The following is a 21,121-nucleotide window of genomic DNA, read 5'->3' on the forward strand; positions in this document are numbered from 1 at the left end:
TGAAAATCATGTTTTTATGTTATATTAACATTTAAAATATTTTCAAGAAATGTCTAAATGAAATTTTAAAAATGAATTGATTTATTAAACACCTGTGATGATGTATAGCACACTAATGTTTTAATCATTTGCTATTTGGAGTGTTCTAACGGTGATACCAAACTAGAAACAATGTCGTCTTTCCATGATACCTAACAATTAAGTACTTTAGATAGTAATTTATTTATTTTTTATTATTTCAATACCAATGTGATATTCTCAGGATAAAGTTTTCTAATTTAAAACTTAAAGGATTGCTCTGTATCTTCCGTTAGTATATATACTGTCTCGAATATAGTGCTGTTCTACAATTATATTTTGAATGAGTGATTAGATAAATGAGTCTGATAAAGATCACAGACACTTTTTTCTTAAGTATGTCATTGTGTTCTAATGAGTTTAAAGAAATTTCTTAAGGATCTAGTTTCCAGAGACTCAGGAGACTTAACAATTTAAAATGGTGTGTTTGAAACATATCACTTTAAATTAAGGTGTGATAAATAGTGTTTTCTTTCACTTCAGAAATTGCTTAGAATTCTGTTCACTCAGTGTGAGCAAGAATTAAAGAAAAAAACTTACATTTTTAGATAGTAAATTTGGATAAAAGATATGATTTTGAAACATTTCTTCTACGTTCTTCAAACTTTTTAGATTCCTTATATCTTTTTTATTTTACTTTACTTTGTTAATTTATTTCTGCTTTTATTTATTTTTGTATGCTGTGGTGGTGTTTTCTTGCTGTGATAGTGAAGCAGTGGGGAATGAAATAGCTTACTTTGTTTTAATTTTCCCATTCAAAAATTTATATTTATATTTATGTTTATATTATATAATTTTGTGTTGACTATGTAAATAAAGAATTACGAGGTCTCTTCCTCTGCATCTCTATTAGAAATGAAAACAATTTCTTTTGTTATTTGGGTAATTCCAAAATTTGACCATTACAATTTGTGGTATACAGTGTCACCCAAACATTTCTCAGGAACACACTGTTATTCCTCAAAGAAGCGAGTAGGGGTAGAGTCTTTATTTATAGTATGCCAGTAACTATAGAGAATAACTAAAATGGTAGAAATTTTAATGATATAATCATTCTATTAAGGAAGTGATCATTTCTATTTCTTGTATTCTTCCATCTTGGCCTTTTAAAAGCTGTTATATATTTTTTCCTTCAGTTTCCCACCTAGATATCTTAGATATATCCTAAAATCCATTATATTACATCTATATATCTACACATATAATATATAAACATATACATTATATATGAAGGGTCATTTCCTGTAATGAACCTTCCTTGGATAGAAACAGTGATTTTCTAAACACTGACTTTTACCATTTTCGATAAGTTTTAAAAGAAGTCTGTACACTTAGTTTCAATTTTTTTAGTAACAGATCTTCATATTTAGATACGCAATTTGGATGTCCATAAGCACTTGCAAATTCTTTGTTTTCTGTAACAGTGATTTCCCTACATGAGTGATTTTCAAAGATGTCAACAATGAACATTGAGCAGGAAGATATGTGTTCAACAACATAGACCTGAAAGTATATTTGGGGATCAGAGATGTAGATGACAGTTTGTAAAGGCAGATAGTGACCAGCCTCTAAAGTACCTAGAAGCTGAAAGAATGGGATAAAAAACAAGGACCTGCATTGGGTAATAGGGTGTTTGAATGAAAATTAAAGGCCAAAACTAAGTTACAAGTTATAAAAATCATTATTTTATTGGCATATTCTTGAATTATTTTAATCATTAACAGAGATAAATAGATTTTTTTTTTTGGTATATGTAAAAGTGCATGGCTGTTTATACCTATTTCTTACTTACAATTTACAAGAGTTATTATGTTTATGTAAAATCAAACAGAAATGACCACAAACAGAATTACTGGAAAAAAAATTGCATACTGTTTAGAAACTTCATGCTTCTTTGCTGTGTTGTGTTTTGACATATTTAGCTTTTTGTGCTTTAGAAGAGGCCTGTCAATGAAAAATGGTATGTCCAAATGACTTGCTAGTTACCCTTACAAACTTAAAAATGAAGAACTGCCTTTCGTTGCCCTTTTGATTTGCTTTGTAGCTATGATGGAGTATTGTGCTGACTTTGTATTCTCTAAATCTTAGAAAACCAAGAATTTCACATTTAAAAGGAAGCAAATTGTATCTGTACTCCTGCATAAGCCTTAAAAGCAAACAAACAAATACCATACCCAAAGAAGTAACATTTTATAGATTTCTACTTCTTAAAAAAATTTGGCTGTTTTTTCATGGAAATAGGTGTTGTTGGGTACACCCGATCTCCTGAATTTAAAGATTTTGGGCGTGAGAACTGACACTAGTCAGTTTTTAGTAGACCAAAGAATACTGTAAGCACTTTTGAAACTTTAAAAATTGTACCTTGACTAAGTGAGAAGATAATTATATTTTACTAGAATTCATAATTTTTAAATTATGTTTACAATTTCTCATTAAGCACACACATCTAAAACATGTATACCATCATTACTATAACAGAACATTTTGTGTCTGTGTGTGTGTACAATATTTACCAGTACAGATTTTTTTCCTAGGGGATGGGGAGTCACCTTAAATTAGAGAACTATGTGAATTTTAGCATAGCAAAAAATGTAGAGGTTTAATTGGAAAAAGTCTAGTTCTCATTTAGAGAGAAGTTATATGCTATCCTTTCTTTCACAGATGCTATTCATTTGTTTTCCCATTTTATTTTGAAAATTGGATGTGGTTAATGAAACACTTAGTAAATGTGGTATCAAATTCAACTTTCTGAAAATTCCACTGATGCCACATAAGTTGAAAGTGCATATGAATTGTAGGCACTTTTTGTTCAACTTTCCATGTGTCATATGGGTCTGATTAGCAGGATGCCAGAAAGGGTTGTACCTCCAAATTTCATGTTTATTGGTCCGTTGCTGATTGTTGATTTTTTTTTTTCCTACAAAAGCTAGTTGGCTCCTATTAGCCTTTACTTTGAAGTGGGATCTTTTCCTATCCTATTAACCCAGAGCATGCTTTGATTAGGGGGTTGATGGGACCCCAGGGGTTGATTATTCCAATTAGGGAGGATATTGAAACAAAAGTCTTTAGAATTATATTTTTAAGAGGTATAGTTATTTTTATTTTTTCTTTGTTATATTTAAAAATAACACACATGAATCTGCTATTTAACTTAAGACCTAGAGTGTTACCAATTTTATAATTTTTCTTTTATCTTATCCTTTTGCCTTTGTCCCTGGAGGAACCACTGTCCTCAGTTTTATGTTAGCATTTCCTTGATTTTGTTAAAAAAAAAATGTGTGTATGTGCACATTTATTATATAAGAGTTTTGCTTGTTTTTGTCTTTATAAAAATGGGTTCATACTGTTCAGTCTTCAGGGTTTATATTTTTAACCTAAATTTTTGCCTCTTAAGATTCAGCCATGTTATTTCATATATCTGTTGTTCCTTTATTTTCACTGTTAAATAATATTCCAGTTTATGATTATGCCATAACTCAGGTACCCATTTAATGTGAATAGGTATTTAGACTGTTGCCACTTATTTGCTGTTATGAACAGTAACTGCTGGAAACATTCCAATATATAGTTTTAGCGGTAGCAAATCTATTTAGCAGTTTTGCCTAGGGAAGGATTTTGTTGAGACCAAGTTATTTTTCCTCTGATGAGTAATTGTTTGGATGTGTTGTTTCATTTTCATTATATAATTTCTCTTTTGTTTCCTCTTTACTTTTATTGTGACTTACAGAGAAACTTTAAGAAATGGACAAATAATTCCCATATATCCTTCATTTTCTTCAAAGGTTAACATTTTACCACATTTGCTTTATCATTTTCTTCTTTTTCCTTCCATTGTTTTTTTATTCTCCTTAGTATTTATTTAGCATTCTTCTTGTTCTTACACTGAGGGCATTCAGTCAAAGTACTATGTCCCGTAGTAGTAACTTGGGTTAGTTCTTACCCTTCGCTCTCTCATACTGTGTTATGTGATCAGGTTATTCATTTGCAAGTTCTTTGTATCCTGTTTTAGGATTTTTTGTTCCCCTGTGTGTTGATTTCATTTTTCTTTTATTGAGTATGAGAAACATTAATATGGTGACAAAAGTTGAGAACTGTATTAAAACCTGTATTTGGAGAAGAGAGATTTCTTGTCATTCATTTCTTACCTTTCTACCTCAATCCTGCCTGTCTTCCACTATCAGTCCTGTTTATTTTTGCCTTCATCCTTCATATAATTCCTTTACAGCAAATAAGTAGATGTATGTATCTTTGTCTTTTCATGTATTTAAGGGCCTTTTGTATATTTTCATTTTGGTAAATTGTTCATAACTTTTGCTCATTATTCTATAGGATGTTTTTTTTCCTTCAACCCTTCTCTGCCCACCCGCCCCCCCAACCAGGTTTTAAATGTTCTTTATTAGGAATATTGGCCCTTATCTGTGATACATGTTATACGTATTCGTTTTTTTTTCCTAGTTTATTAGTTTTTATATTTTTTAGGGTAATTCTTGACAGAAAAAAATGTTAATTTTTTTCCTTCACTTTTTAAGAATGTTTTATTACAAATCTTCTTTTAAAAAATGCTCAGCATGTTAATTCAAACTGGAATGACAAATGTTAGATGACAGTTTTGGGTAAAGGCTGTGCCTTGCTATTTAAAAAAAAAATGGGTACATCAATGCTCATTTTAACAACTGGCATAAAATCCCACTAATTGGCTAATAAAAACAGATACAAATACAGAACATTTAAAAGAATAACAATTCAAGTGCTGGGCTTTTTACAACAAGGGGGTGAGAAGGAAAGAAATGAAAATTCACTGTAAACCAGTCTGCTGAATGCATCTGTTAAGGTTTACTGTTGTTTTGTATATTCTATATTGAAATTAGTCTTTCCTTGTGTTGTATCTATAATCTAGCCACAGTTAGAAAGCCCTTTCTTATGTCTAAGGTAAAGAACTCACTCATGTTTTCTCCTAGAGTATATGATCTCATTTTAAAACTGTTTAGATCCCTGATCCTATTTGGAGGTTTTTTTTTGTGTGTGTATGATGTGAGATATGAGTTTAATTTTATTTAATACATTTTTTCCAAACAACTAATCATTTGTTCTAGCACTATTTATTAACAAGCCCATCTTTGACTCCGTGATTTGAAATGCTGCTTTTATCACATACTTGCTTCACAGATACTTGGATCTATTTTTGGACTTTCTGGTCTGTTAATTGCTACCCCAAATAATATACCATCTTTTATAGAGGTTCTGTAACATAATTTAATACAGCATATTTTAATAAGATAGTAGCATGTTTTAATTTAATTTAGTGTATTTGAATAACAGGGAATGGTATTCCCCATATAGTTTTTCTTTTAGTTTTGTTCTGTTCTTTCAAGTTCACTTTTTTCGTGAGACGTTTAATGCCCATTTATCTAGCTTCATTATAAAAAACTTAATGGGATTGTGTTAAGCCTATATAAAAGTTAATTAAGAATGGACTGGAATCTTTATGATTTCTAGATGTCCTGTCCTATTATAAGAGATACCTTTACCTTTGTTTAGGTCTATTTTTGTGTCTTTCAGGAGTGTTTTAAAGTTTTCCTCATTTCATGCTAAGTTTATTCTTCTGTACTGTATTATGTCTATTGCAGTGAAAAAGTTTTGTCTCTACCATTACATTCTCTAAATGGTTATTGTTTTTACATATGAATTATATTGATTTCTGCTTGTTAAGTTTATATCCTGCTTTTTTACTGAATGCTTTTATTATTTGAGTTAATTTAAAATGTATTCTCATGATAGAAATATGAAATTGTTGTTTTATGCTATTTTATTTCTTTTGTTTAATTGCATTGATTTGTGCCTTTAGTACAATGTTTAAAGTTATAGAGATAGTAGGCATCCTTATCTTTACAGAAACACCTTTAATCTTTTCCCCTTAAGATGCTGCCCTTAGGGCTGAGGTTTATATATTTTATTATGTTAAGAAAGTATTCATCAGTTTCTGTTTTCCTGATTGTTTTTAACTGAAATGGGTGTTCAGTTTTATCACAAGCGTTTCCAGAGTCTTGGAGATAATGATGTTTCTCTTTAAGTCTTTTAATTTGGAGTATTAATGAATTCTGTGATAGATAACCAGTCTTGGATTCCTGGAGTAAGTTCTATTGGTTCATTGCATATCATTTTAATATGGTATTGGATTCATATTGTTAATATTTTATTTAGAACATATACTTCATTATTTATAAGTGATACTCTAATCTGAAAATCTTGAATTTTTCTGATTTTTAATGTCTCTGTAAGGTGTTACTATCTTAATATTATGTTACATTTTATTGATGTTAATGAAGTTTTCCTTCATTTTTAGTGTTCTTCCTTTTCAATTTTAGAATATTGGGTTTAACTAGTGTTTGAATATTTGGTAGAAATCCTCTTGACATAATCTGAGCCTAATGCTTTCTTTGTGGAGTAGTTGCCTAACTTTATTTTTTTCACAAGAAAATATATAACATCAACTTTTAGTAACTACATTTCTGTAGGAATTTTTTCATTTTTCTAAATGTTTGATTTGCTTAGAAGCCTGTAGAAAAGTCTTATTACTTTCTAATTTCTTTTGTTTTAATAGCTATTTTCTTCTTGTTATTTAATTTGGTATACTTAAGTTCTTTCCCTTTTATTGTTAACTACTATTTTGTTTAATTTTCATTTGAAATCCAGGATTTTGATTAATTATATGTACTATTTTTTTCTTATTAATATACTTCAATGAATGCAGTATTTTTATTATTTCCCTTGTTCTATTTTTTAAATTTCCTTTTTTGTTTCTTTTTTAGTTTGAGCTGGGAATTTAATTCATTGTTTTTTGATTGAAGTGTTCAGGGCTATAAAGTTTTCTTTCTAATTACTACTTTAAATGTATCCCATATGGTTTGTCACTATTTCTTAGAAATATTGTAGTATCTTAATAGACAATGGAAAATTAGAATTATATTGTGCTGGAAAAGCTTGTTTTGAATGTTGCCAACTGATAACTTCAGTGACAACTTCCATTTACTGAATGTTTACCATGTACCTGTCACTGAGCTGGTGGTTGGTATACATCATCTCATTTAAGCTGTATAACATCATTTTGAGCTACCTATTTCCCCATTTTCAGAAGAAAAAACTTTGGCTTAGAGAATTATTGTAATTTGCCTAAGGTTGCATTATGCATAAATTGTTAATGTTTAAATTTCAGTCAATTTCTGACTCTAATGCCTGTGGCTGTTACCTAGACAATAATATTGTGAGGTCACAGAGATATTGGACAACATGACATAGTCAGGGAATGTTAGTAGTATGGTGTGACTGGAGTGAAGTTAGCACTTAGTGGTATCATTTCTGGCTTGAACAAATGGTTTTTTTGAGGTATTGTTAACTGAGATGAAAAACATGAAGCAAAGCAGGTTTGTCTAAGATGATGGGTAAGTCTGGTATACCTGTTGGACAGCCGACTGGAACTATCTGGTAGTAAGGTGAATATATAGATCTAGAGTTCTGCAGAGTAATTAATACTGGAGATGTAGATTTGGGTATCATTAGCTTAGAGGTGGTAATTTAAATAATGGCTTTTGAAAGTGGTAATCTAGAATATTGTGTACAGTGAGAAGATCAGAAGATACAGGAAATAATGAAACTTGAAGTTTATTGGAGGAAAGGCTGAAAAGGAATCAAGGAAATAGTAGTCAAGGTATTAGGAAGAAATCAAGGAGATCGGCCAGGCGCAGTGGCTCATGCCTGTAATCCCAGAACTTTGGGAGGCCGAGGCGGGTGGATCACGAGCTTAGGAGTTCAAGATCAGCCTGACCAACATGGGGAAAACTCCGTCTCTACTAAAAATACAAAAATTACCCAGGTGTGGTGGCGCATGCCTATAGTCCCAGCTACTTAGGAAGCTGAGGCAGAACTGCTTGAACAGCACAAGTGGAGGTTGCAGTGAGCCGAAATCTGCACCCTAGCCTGGGTGACAGAGTGAGATTCTGTCTCAAAAAAAAAAAAAAAAAATATGTGTGTGTGTGTGTGTGTGTGTGTGTGTGTGTATATGTGTGTATATATGTGTGTGTGTGTATATATATGTGTATGTGTGTATATATATGTGTGTGTGTGTATATATATGTGTATGTGTGTATATATATGTGTGTGTGTGTGTATATGTGTGTGTGTGTATATATGTGTGTGTACACACACACACACATATATACACACACACACATATATACACACACACACATATACACACACACACACACACACACACACACACACACAGAGTAGATCACGTGTAACAGGCACCAAAGGAAGAGTTTAAAAAAAAATGGAGGGTCATTATCATGTTCTCTGGCGAACTAAAGAAAGATAAGATCAGAAGTGTTTATTTGATTTAATAGTATCTGATAGGACAAGTGGTATCGTAAATAACAGACCCAGTGGAGTGATGAGGATTGGGTCGAGGAAGAAGAAAATGGAGAGAGGGATTATAAACTGTTTAAGAACTTTGGTTATGAAGAGAAAGGGTCATAGTGTGGTAGTAATAGTAGCTAGTATGCGATTCAGGGTACCTTCATTCCTTCTCTCTGCTGTTCTTCCACCTCTCCCTTTCTTTTCTTTCTTTTCCTCTTTTCTTTCTCACTTGTTCCCACTCTTCCTGTATTCTACCCACTTTCCTTCCATTTTCCCTAACATGATACACTTGAACATTTAATGTTACAGATGAGAATTTAACTTGTGATAGCATGACATCTTATGCCTATAAATATGAATAACATAAATATTAAAATAGGTGTTAGATCAGAATGAAACTGTTAATAGTTTCTTGAATACAGGATCATAGCCACATATATACCTTTAAATAAACATACTTACCCTATAAATTTTAATTTTTAATAAAATATCAACACTGTCCTAAATGCTTTACATGTTTTACACAGTTTGAACCTTAGCAAAATCTCTGCCCATCTTCTAGATGAGGAAACTGAGGCACAGAGAAGTTCAGTAACTTGCCCATTGTTCTATACCTGGTCTGGCAGTGTGGTTCAAGCGTCTATGCTCTTAATCATAAGGCTGTATTCCTTCTCACTCCACCATAGTAGTTACTTTCATTCCTTTAAAAATTTATTAGGAATATTTTTGTTGTAAATTATAATACAGAATTAGAAATGGAAATATTTTGACATTTGGAAGAACTCTTTTCACTATTCTACTTTTATAGAATAGAAAAAACTTCTTGAACAGTTCATACTCCCTGTCTCCATTTTCTTCCTCGACCCAATCCTCGTCACTCCATTGGATCTGTTATTGAAGATGCTACTTGTCCTATCAGACATACTATTAAATACTATTAAATCTACTTTTATAGAATAGTGAATATTAGAAAAAAATAATTTCTGAAGTAAGGATACCAAGTACAAACATAAATTAAAATTTCAGTTTTCTGTATTTGAGCTAAAGAATTGAAATGCCTATGGGTGAAGCTAGACTATATTAATTATATAGTGTGGCAGGTAATACCTCAAAAATACAATATTGCTGCATAATTGAAGTGTGTATAAGATAAATGAACCCTTAGAATATCAATCACAAGTTGATATATTTGTTAGTTTAATATCTAATGGCCTTATAAATGTCTTTCTTCAGGGAAACATGCAATTTCCATTGTGAGCTGCCTTCCAGAATTTATGGTAGAACTTCACTGACGTTGCTACTGATGCCAATGTGGAATAAAGGTCTTTATAGTTTAGAAAGTCAAAACGTATAAATGGGCTGCAGCAAAAAATGACTCACTCTCCTTAAATATTAAAACACATAATCCAAATATACTTGAATTTTTAGAAAGAACATTTAAAAATCAAGTAATATGTATACAACCTGTTTATCTTGTTAATATCTGTACTTTTGTCCTATGTCCTAATTTGATATTTGGCTTTCCTTTCAGGACCTTTATATTTGAGCTCTAATCACAATCTAATGATTTTTTTTAAGCTAATTGAAAAAGAAAAGAAAAATTATTATTTTTCTATGTCGACAATAACACGAAAAATCTTTCGGTTGTCACAAAAGAAGACTTTAATGCAGATAGTGTTGGATTAGTTGTTTCAAAGTAATTGTTCTTTTCCCTTACTCATTTTATTGTAATAAATATTAATTGATTGATATGGCAACTGAGTCATAAAGCCATTGAATACATGAGTGCCTCTGTCTTGCTCACTGCCGTCTCTTCAGTCCCTAATGCCTATGACTGGCACTGGTAGGCACTCTAGTGCTTTTTAAAATTAAATGGATTTTTCTGAATGAAATGAATGAATGTATAATATATATGAGTATTTTCTCTATGTTGGAAATGTACTTCTTATGGTACTGTGTTAGTAAGTAAACACTAAGACATTATAAAACTATTTTGTTTGCCTGGGTCTCACATGGAAATGTCATGTTAAATTTAAAAACAGTAGTGTTAGCTTTCAGAGATTGGGCCCTGAGGAATAGTCATAGAATCCTGATTTTTCACTCTCATTGCTTTTACTTTTACTTTTTTCCTTTTCTCTGTTTCAGCTCTTTTTCCCTTCAACCTGTTTCCTCTGTTTCTCTTTAATAATCCTATGCTTTTTGTTGTTTTTCTTTAGTATCCGGAGTCCATCTTTCACCATGTTCTCCTGAGATTGTACTGGACCATGACCACTCTTCTACCATTGGCTGCCTCTCTTCTGATGCAATTATTTTATCATCAGAGAATACACATGCAGAGAACAGCACTGTGAGTCAAACTATTTCTAAAGCACAGGTAAAGACAAGCTTTTTTTTTTTTTTTTTTTTTTTTTTTTTGTGACTGAGCTTCGCTCTTATTGCCCAGGCTGGAGTGCAATGGGGTGATCTTGGCTCACCACAACTTCACCTCCTGGGTTCAAGCAATTCTCCTGCCTCAGCTTCCCAAATAGCTAGGATTACAGGCATATACACCTCCTTACCTGGCTAATTTTGTATTTTTAGTAGAGAAGGGGTTTCTTCATGTCTCTTGTGGTCAGGCTGGTCTCGAACTCCTGGACCTCAGGTGATCTGCCCACCTCGGCCTCCCAAAGTTCTGGGATTACAGGTGTGAGCCACCATGCCCAGCCAGACAAGCATATTTTTAAAGGCAGTTTGCATCCTTAAAAAAATGCCTGCTAATTTAATTGTTGCTTTTAAAATTTCTTTTTTAGCCTATTTGTCTAAAAGAAGTATTTCTGCAATAGGTTTTCTAATTTTGATGCTAATACTTAGAAATCAAAAAACTAGATATGTTTGTTTTGTGACACAATTGTACAATATTTAAGTAGCCTTAGTTACCAAATTATGATTCGAGTATCTCATTTATTAAAATTTATTTGGCTTTGCATTCCAAATCTTGAACTACAAAAGGGAAAATAATACAAAAAAGAATAAGTGTGTGTCTTTTCAGTGAATCTTATCACACATTTTCAGGGATTCAAGCAACTATTTCAATTTTAGAGTAAAAACCAAAAAGATAGCCGTTACAATGTTTATTCATTCAAATAATTTTTAAACCAAGCATTTGTGCTAGCTGCTGGAGGTAGTGCCAATTTCTAAAGTGCTGTACACAATTTTGAGTCACCTGTTAATTTTGTGAGAAAGTGATTATCAATAGAGGTCATTGATAAATTGCAAATTTTGATTTATCGTTCAAAATATAAACAAATTCTATGTCGGTGTATAAATTTAAGAACCGTTAACCAGATATGTCTATCCTTACTCATACATTTTTAAACATAGGAAAAAGTTTTAAGCTTTTTAGTGCATTGCTAGCAAAATAATGAATACTTTAGATTTTAAAATTAAGAGGAAATTTTGTTTCTTACAGATCGAATTGTAACAGTTTGAGGTCTTCTTTTGATTTACCTAAAGGGTGAAATAATTTCAGAACCTTTTCAACAACTTAATTTCCAAATGTGGTTTCTAGTGCCCTTTGGATGTTTTCATTATTGGTATAGTGTAAACTTTCCTCTCTTGTATTTCTTTCTTTCTTTCTTTCTTTTTTTTTAATGTGGTTTAGATTCAACAATCACCACACACTCATCTGGATATCTCACTTTTTCCATTGGGTTTAACCGATGAAAAAAGTAATGGAACAATTGCCCTTGTGGATGATTGTGAGGATCCGGGAGCCAATGTATCTAACATACAACTTCGGCAAAAAATTTCAAGTCTGGAGATTAAACTCAAAGTATCTGAAGAAGAAAAACAGAGAATTAAAAAGGTATATTTGTGTTTGCCTGAGAATTGTTTGAATTGCAAATATTAGAAATTTGATATAATCTCAAACTCTGCCTAAAAACTCATCAGAGGAAGAAGATACCTTTCTCCCTTGGCGGTAGGTTTAAAACAGTCATGAGCTTATCACTTGGAAAAGCCTTTGATAAGAAATATATTTTACATATGTACTTTTAAAGATATGAATATCTTTTACTAGATTTTTTCCTCTATGGCTTCTTTTTTGGTTTATTTTTATTTACTTTGAAAGTAGATAATGTTGTATTTCTTATGAATAGGTGAAATTTTGCAACATTAACTTCTCCCTATAGGAAGTCAGGCATCATGGGATATTTGACAAGAGTACTTAGGTATACAGCCATTTTAGTAAATTCTTTACTTACGCTTTCTTCCCTATGAATATATCTATCAAAAGAGCTTAGCGAATTTATAGAAAGTATATGTAGAGATCAATTATGTTGATGAAATTAGTTTAGATGCTCATATTCATTTATTGGAATGAGTAATTATTATGTCCATGTTTGATATTGGCCTAGAAATTAGAATGAAGTATAACAGTTACAATATTGTTAGATTTTAAACCATACCTCCCGTGGATTTGTTCTCAGATAAATGTTTTCTGATATGTTCATTGAAAAAATTAAGTTTTATGTCATTAAATATTACAAAGCTTGTATTTGGATTTTTCTTTTAGGATGTGGAATCATTGATGGAAAAGCATAATGTTTTAGAAAAAGGCTTTCTAAAAGAAAAAGAGCAAGAAGCCATTTCTTTTCAAGATAGTTACAAAGAACTTCAGGTAAGCTGATTGAACTTAAAATTTAAAATGTAAGCCCTTTTGATGAAGCATGTTACTATAATTTCAAAAAGCACATAATGAGCATCTTATGAAGAATCAGATACTTGCTTAAATATGTAAAGCTGACCAACATGGTTTGAAATAATGAAGATGGCCATTTTGAAAAGTATGAGTCTGTGAGCAGCCCTGAGGATTTGTAGTTTGAGGCTCAAACAAATTTGGTGATAAATACTGTTTCTGATGGATACATTTTGGGAACTGATTATTCTAATTTTTGTTATAATAATTACATTTGAATTACATTTAGAATCCTGTAATCCAGAATTGAGATATTTAACTTTTTAAATAAATTGTCTCCTTGCTTCTTCCTAAATTTCCTTATTTCCTCTACAATCTTCCCTAACTCAGTAAATGGCAACTCCATGTTTCTAATTGCTAAGACCAAAACCTACTCATTCCTTTTTGTACTTACTCAATATCTGTTTCTTTAGCAGGATTTGTTGGCTATACCTTCAGAATATCCAGATTTCAACCATTTATCATCACAGTCACTGCTATCAACCTATTGTATATTATCATTACTTCTCTCTTGGAATACTAAAGTATCTTCTAACTAATATTTTTGTCATTGCCCATGTGCAGACAATTCCCCCATTGCAGCCCCTGTGATCTGATTGAAACTTAAAGCTGGTCGTTGTCATTCTTCTGTTCCAAAACTTTCAGTGGCTTCCCATCTGACCTACACTAAAAGCCAGGTCCTTAAACTGTGTTCTCTTAAGTCCCTTCTTCCTCTCCTTTCCTTGCCTCTTTTTCCTCAATCATTTTTCTTTTTTCTAATGTCTGGAGTACTCAGATTCCATCAGATACTGCATGGTTTTCTTTATAGCCTTCATGTCTCTGTTCAAGTATTACCTTATAAGACAGGCCTTTCCAAACAATGCTGACATCCTCTCCATCCACCTTATCATAGTCTGCTTTATTTTTATTCCTAGCACCTTTTACATTATATACTTACTTGTTGATTTGCCTGGATCACTGTAATAGTCTCCTAAGTGGTCTTCTAGCTCCCACCCTTGTTCTTTTCTTTAATGAGTTTTTAATTCAACAGGTAGGAGTAGTGTTTTAAAAATATAACTAAAATCATATCCCAGACTCAATTCCTATTTTCTTTCCAAAATAAATTTTCAAGCTTCTCCAGTTTACCCTCAGATATTTATTTACACCAGGCTTTACAATAAAGTATAGAAGAACGTGTGAGTACATGTGGGAAAGGACATTCTTTGCCTATTAGAGGGATATAGTCCATGATTTCTGCCTGGAATGCTGTTCCTCCTATGGATTAGTTTTTAAAAAATACAAAACTTAGAAATAAGGTAAAATGCAGGCAGTGGGTCTTTTCAGCACCTGTGATGACATTGTTTAATGTGCCTACCTCAGGAGTACTTAGGAGAATGTACTTTATTTGATTCACTGTTTACTTTTGAATAAAAGTCTCAGATGTAGTGAAGTTACATATTAATTTATAGATTTTTTTTGTCCCCGGAAGAGATGCAAATAATTCTGTTAGAAAAGATAACTTCAAACAATATAATTACCCTGTAGGATATTAACAAGTTTTGTCTCTAACCTAGTGCTTTTAGTCTAACACTCCACGCTGTTAAATTTCCTGTATAAATCCTGTTCTTCAAATGCTGCTTGAACCAGGCTTAATATCTCATTCATTCAGTCTTAAGATAAATGATTAATTTATTAGTAAATGAACAGAATAAATCTTTGGTATATCTTCAATTTGTATTTGCATGAGTCAGATTAACTTTTTGAAAATTATACTTTAATAGCTCTCGCTGAATTCTGGGCTTCCTTCTGATACTTGCTCAAATGCTACTCTTGTGGAGGTGTTTCTTCTTTTTTTTTTTTCAGATGGAATCTCGGTTGCTAATGGTGTGATCTTGGCTCACTACAACTTCTGACTCCCTGGTTCAAGCAGTTCTCCTGCCCTCAGCCTCCTGAGTAGCTGGGATTACAGGCATGCGCCAACATGCCTGGCTAACTTTTGTATTTTTAGTAGAGATGGGATTTTACTATGTTGGTCAGGTTGGTCTCAAACTCCTGACCTTGTGATTTGCCCACCTCGGCCTCCTAAAGTGCTGGGATTACAGGCTTGAGCCACCGTGCCTGGCCTGTGGAGGCGTGTCTTAATCATGCTATGTAAAATAATGCCCTGTGCATGTGCTCAGCATTCCCTAGCCCTTTTTATTTTTTATTTTCTCATGCCACTTATTTCTACCTGTGATTTTATTTTGATTTATTTTCTGTCTTTTCTCCACTAAAGTGTGAGTTCCATGAGATCAAGAATTTTCCTTCCAAGTAGTACCTGGCATATAGTGCATGTTCAGTGAATACTGTTGGATGAATGAACGCATGAACTAATGTCATGTACCCTGCTCCCCAAGGACTAATTACTTTGTCTATAGCCACACTTACTGACCTCATCCTTGGAATTATGGTACTAATTAAAAGGCATAGTACTGAATAATGAGATAACTTTGTGTTCTTTTTTTTTTGTCTCCATTGAATAACTTATTCTGGACCCTTTAATGAGACATCTTTGAAAATTCAGTTTTTTCATCTATTAATGGGAACAGTAACATATCAGAGAGACTATGTAAGACCTAATGTATAGCACTTTGGGTTTTTTATAGTAAGGACCAATATTAGTGCTATCTGGCATTCTCACTTCTTTTTCTATTAATAGTGATAATCTAGGAGTGATGACTTGAGTCTTCAAAGCTAGTACTCAATTCACAAAGTTCTTCCTTTTGTAGGACTCAGTACTTTCAAAGAAAACTTTTTTTCAGATGACTTCATTTTAGTACCAATAGGTTTCACTCTTCTTTTTATAGCATGGGAATGAAAGGGTAACTTATGGAGTGTTAAACACCTTGGCTAAATAAATTATAGAAAAATGTACTAGGAGGTCTCATAGCCAAATTGAAGTTAAAGCAGGCGTACTGTTCAACTTATATTTCACCATACCATCTCTGAAGAAAGCATTTCTATCCTTAGCCCCTTCCATTCGTTTGATGAGCCAATTATTTGTATTTTGTTTGGTTATTGTTTTTCAGTTTTAAAATTTTCATTTGGTTCTCCTTCATATTTTCCATTTCATGCTGAAACTTTTTATTCTATTTCAAGCATGTTCATAATTCCTTGCTGAAGCATTTTCATTATGATTCCTTAAAATCCTTGTTAGAAAAGTGTCATCTCAGTGTTAGTATTGATAGTATTTTCTTACCCAAGTTGAGATTTTCCTGATTCTTAGTATGATGAGTGATTTTTAATTATATCTTGTATATTTTAGGTATTTTGTATGACACCTTGGATCTTGTTTAAATCCTGTGTTTTAGCAGGCCTCATCTGATACTTTATATGTTGGGAAAAGATAGATACCATTTTGTTAATGTCAGGTGCAAGTAAAATGACAAGTTTTTCACTCGGCCCCCTTTGACACTCTGGGTAGGAGGAATACCACCTTATTCCTGGGTTAAGGTGGGATTTCAGGATCCCCACAGGCTTTAGCAGTTGTGTCCCTGGCTGGGAGAGGGAGAGGCACCTTATTGCTGTTTCACGGCTGCCTTACCATGAGAGTAGGGGAGATCTTGTTACCTCTGGATAGTTATAAAAGTTCTGGCTTTCTGCTTGGCTTCCTCTGACACAGGAAAGGAGGGAGAGAGTGAGTCGTTTTTCTTTTGAATGGGGATAGAAGTTCTAAAACTGCCTTCACAACCACTTGGTTTTCTCTGATACCACATCAGAATCATCTATGGGCACTTCATTAGTTTCTGGGTGAGAGTGGAAATCTAGGTTCAGTGCTTGGCCTTTTGTGACAGAGGTGGTTTAAAAATAAAGGTGAAACTTGGAAATAAGGAAAAAGGTGAGCAGTGTGTCTTTTCAGTGTCCTATTGGGGACATTGTTTAATAGGCCTACACTATGACTATTTAGAAGAAAGTATTTTGTTTGAGTCATTGTTACTCTTGATTAAAAGTTTCAAAGGTAGGGCCATGTATTTTTTTTTTTTTTCATTATATTTGGCTGGTGTAGGGTACTTGTCTAAAAGCTTTCTGTCTTGCTAGATTGTGCCTTTTATGGCCCTTTTGCTACAGAGGATTGGCTTTTATTGGGACCTTTGTGCCTATTGGTGTTTCCTGGGCTGGCCATTCCACTCCCCAGTTTGGGATGTATGAGGCTAAAAGAAAACTCACAGACCTCACTGCTTTGTCACCCCTTGGATTCCCAGGTCCCTAGTTGGTCGGCCTTCTCTTTTCATTCCAGAGTTTTCTTATATTTGTTTTAATAAAATGCCCAAACATTTTAGCTGTAATTATTGACAAATAGGGAGAAGTAGGATAGAAAGCAACCTTTTAAATTTTAGTTATTCTTTGTTGTAACTATATCAGGAAATTGATACCAAAGTTAAAATACATTAATTTGAAGCAGGTAACTTTGAGTTAGTTTTTTCGGGGAGTGGTGGGAACAGGTTAATCAGTGCTCATGGAGTCATTATAGATAGAGGAAGGATGCATAAAAATATGGACAATTCAAAATGGGAGATAATACATAAATTTCTGTATCTGTTTTATATTGTTTGTACATATATATGTGTGTATGTTAGGTATTCTGAAAGTTTATTTTCAACAAAAATATTTACATTGTGTTGTAATGACCTGATTCAGAAAGAATTTAGAATCTTAGGCTTCCCTATTTGACCTTTCTGTAATCCAGTTCTTTCTGAGGGTATAAACTTCTTTCAAACTAGCACAAAGTTGTTTCTACCTAACACTTTCTTAGGAATAGGAAATGTGATTAAATTTGTGAGTGTCAAAGGAGTCTACTGTATGTTAAATATGTATAGGATGAAATATTAGCAAAGTGAGTTTTTAAATAGTGATATGATTTGGCTCTGTCCCCACCCAAATCTTATCTTGAATTGTTGCTTTCATAATTCCCACTTGTTGTTGGAGGGACCAGGTGGGAGATAGTTGAATTGTGGGGGTGTGACTTTCTTGTGCCATTCTTGTGATAGTGAATGTCTCATGAGATCTGATAGTTTTATAAAGGGAAGTTTCCCTGAATAAGTTCTCTTCTCTTGTCTGCTGCCATGTGAGATATGCCTTTTACCTTCCATCATGATTGTCAGGCTTCCTCAGTCACTTGGAACTGTGAGTTTGTTAAACCACTTTCTTTTATAAATTGCCCAGTCTCAGGTATGTCTTTACCAGCAGTGTGAAAATGGACTAATACAAACGGTGAATATATATTAAATTTCTTCTTTAGATTTGTGGTCTGCCAGTCATCCTTCAGATAATTGGGTCTTATTTATGATATATTTTCTGTAGATTATGGCAATTTTAAAATATTAAGATATCTAACATACAGGTCTTCTAAATGTTTGTGGAACTTAATGAAATGAAAAGAGTTCTTTTATTAATGATGACAGGAACAATATACTGGTGCCTGCATCTCTGTGGTATTGTAAATAAAGCAAAACATTTAGGAGTCCAATAATATAACACTAGATTAAATTAGCTGAGAAGTCCTTCTCCTTAAGAAATGTTAGTATGTGTATGTATTTCTAAAAATATTATGTTTATTCTGGAAAATGTGGACAATATAGAAAAAGGAAAACAAAATTTATAGCTGAAATAAATGGAAAATTTATTTCAGGAAAATTTATTTCTTTCCTTACCATGAAAATTCTAAATATTTTCACCTGATTACAGAATACTAAGCTCTGAATTTTTGGTTTTGAAAAATTTACACCTCTACTTAGGCCGGGGTTTGGATGTATCTTTGTCAGAATTTTAGTCTGACAAGAGAAAGAAGAATAAATAAATGCAATGTTTGTAAAACCTTTAAACAAACTTCTTAAAAACATCATTAATGGTTACAGAGAATTTGAACAGTGTTATTTTATGTGATATGGTCTAATTACCAGGATAGGTGGAGAGGTGTGAATGTGCCATAACAAAAGGAAATGAATACTGTGAACTTTGTAGTATAATGGGGGTATGTGCTGTGTGCCCTTTTCCTGTTCTGTCCAGGGTGTGTAGCCTAACCAGAGGAAGAAAAGTGAGTCATGCTGCGTTTGTCAGAAATAGCTACTTAAAGGACTTTCATAAAACTTGAATAGAGAGCTCCTCATTTTAGTATAACTTGGATTACAGTCTTTTTTGTCTTCTTTCTCTGACTGCCATAACAAGTGGGTCAACACCTGTGACAAGCACTCAGGAAACTTGGCAGCCCATTAGATAGTACATATCCTCATGCTGCCACATTTTAAAAAATTCAGTTACCAGACACAGCTGGTTATAAAATTATTGTCTTTGATAGCTGTCAGTGTTGGTATCTATGGCTAGCTTTGGGAATTGTCTGTGTAAGCTTTTAAAGAGTGAACCTATTCTTTCACATTCTGTTTTCTATTGCAATGCCTCCTGGCTACAGCAGCTTGATTATTTGGCTTGAGAATTTAATTTAAAAAAAACCAATACTGTTTTATGAAAATAAAGTGTTTCAAAGGTCCTTAAATTTACCTAATAAATGGATTTTTACAGCCCCAGACTACTACTTACATTCTGTTGCTGATTTCACAGATTGTATTACTTAAGTACCGATAAATATTAATCTCAATATTTTCATGTACCCTTTAAAAATAAGTACTAATCAGGTGTTGGACACTGGGCACTTGGCTAGAGGCTACTATAATAATTGTGCTTTATAAATTTGGTTAAGGGGTAGATTAGATCAGTTACTTGCTAACCCAAAATAGTTAGCTTGATAACATGGTATGTAGAGAATTTAGCAGTTATGCCCAGGTAACCCGAAATATAATTTGCGGTCTTATGTAGGATTGGAAAATATTGAGGGAAATACACATTAAGCATCGCTTGAAGACATTCTGTTTATTCACATATTTTTTGGCATGACTCAACACTCTGAACATGTATCTTTGTCAGGATTTTAGTCTGACAAAGGAAAGAATAATTATTAAATGGAATGTTGGTAAAAAATGAAGAATAAGGATTTTATATTTTGGTTGATTTTACATGCATTTATTTTTAGTAGTATATTTCAGATTAGATTTGATGTTGGAAAATGTATATATTTCTGTTATAGGCTTTATAAAAGGAGAATCACTGTAAGAGATGAATCATGGTGAGATACAGTATTTATTTCAAATCTAGTTGAATAATGGAATTATTCAATCCATGTGTTAAATACAAAAATTTAGAAGACCTATTTGTCAAACTATATTAGAATAATAAACATTGCCATTATCAGCATTTACATTCATTAATTTAAAACATGTCTATATAGTCTAGAAAAGTTTATTCAAAAGATAGAATTATTTACATTAAAAGAGTGTCAAATGTATGTGTGTGTGTGTGTGTGTGTGTGTGTGTGTTTATTTTTTGAGAAGAGTTTCCCTCTTCTTGCCAAGGCTGGAGTCAGCGGCACAATCTTGGCTCACTGCAGCGTTTGCCTCCTGAGTTCAAGCAATTCTCATGTCTCAGCCTCCCAAGCAGCTGGGATTACAGGCACCTGCCACCACACCCAGCTAAATTTTGTATTTTTAGTAGAGCTGGGGTTTCGCCATATTGGACTGGTTTTGGACTCCTGACCTCAGGTGATCATCCTGCCTTGGCCTCCCAAAGTGCTGGGATTACAGGTGTGAACTACTATGCCCAGCCTTGTATATATTTAAAAATAAGACTTTCAGGTCCAAGTAATAAACTTGAAAATATTGCTTTATACAGTAGTTTTCACAAATTTCTGCATTTATCTCTTTTGCTTCACTTACTTGGCGTCCTTAAATTTTAGAACAATAATCTTCAATCCTGGCTCACATTATAATTTCCAGGAAAATTTCAAAAAATGCTAAATTACTGCTCACACCAGTTAATTAATGTGTT

General features: G+C 32.8%; 1 protein-coding gene across 12 annotated transcripts in view; it reads left to right on the forward strand.

Moving 5' to 3' along the window:
- Window positions 1–21,121, forward strand: part of CCDC91 (coiled-coil domain containing 91) — a 385,716-nt gene that overhangs the window by 108,825 nt on the left and 255,770 nt on the right. For 10 of the 12 annotated variants that reach the window (XM_037734257.1, XM_037734254.1, XM_037734256.1 and 7 more), the window contains 3 exons: window positions 10,710–10,867; window positions 12,134–12,337; window positions 13,046–13,150. In XM_037734257.1, the coding sequence (XP_037590185.1) occupies window positions 10,710–10,867; window positions 12,134–12,337; window positions 13,046–13,150 (467 nt within the window). The remainder of the gene's footprint in view (window positions 1–10,709; window positions 10,868–12,133; window positions 12,338–13,045; window positions 13,151–21,121) is intronic. The other 2 variants (XM_037734255.1, XM_017516589.2) reach the window with 1 other exon arrangement.

Source organism: Cebus imitator, unplaced genomic scaffold (genome assembly GCF_001604975.1).
Source record: "Cebus imitator isolate Cc_AM_T3 unplaced genomic scaffold, Cebus_imitator-1.0 Scaffold596, whole genome shotgun sequence".
Lineage (NCBI taxonomy): Eukaryota > Metazoa > Chordata > Mammalia > Primates > Cebidae > Cebus > Cebus imitator.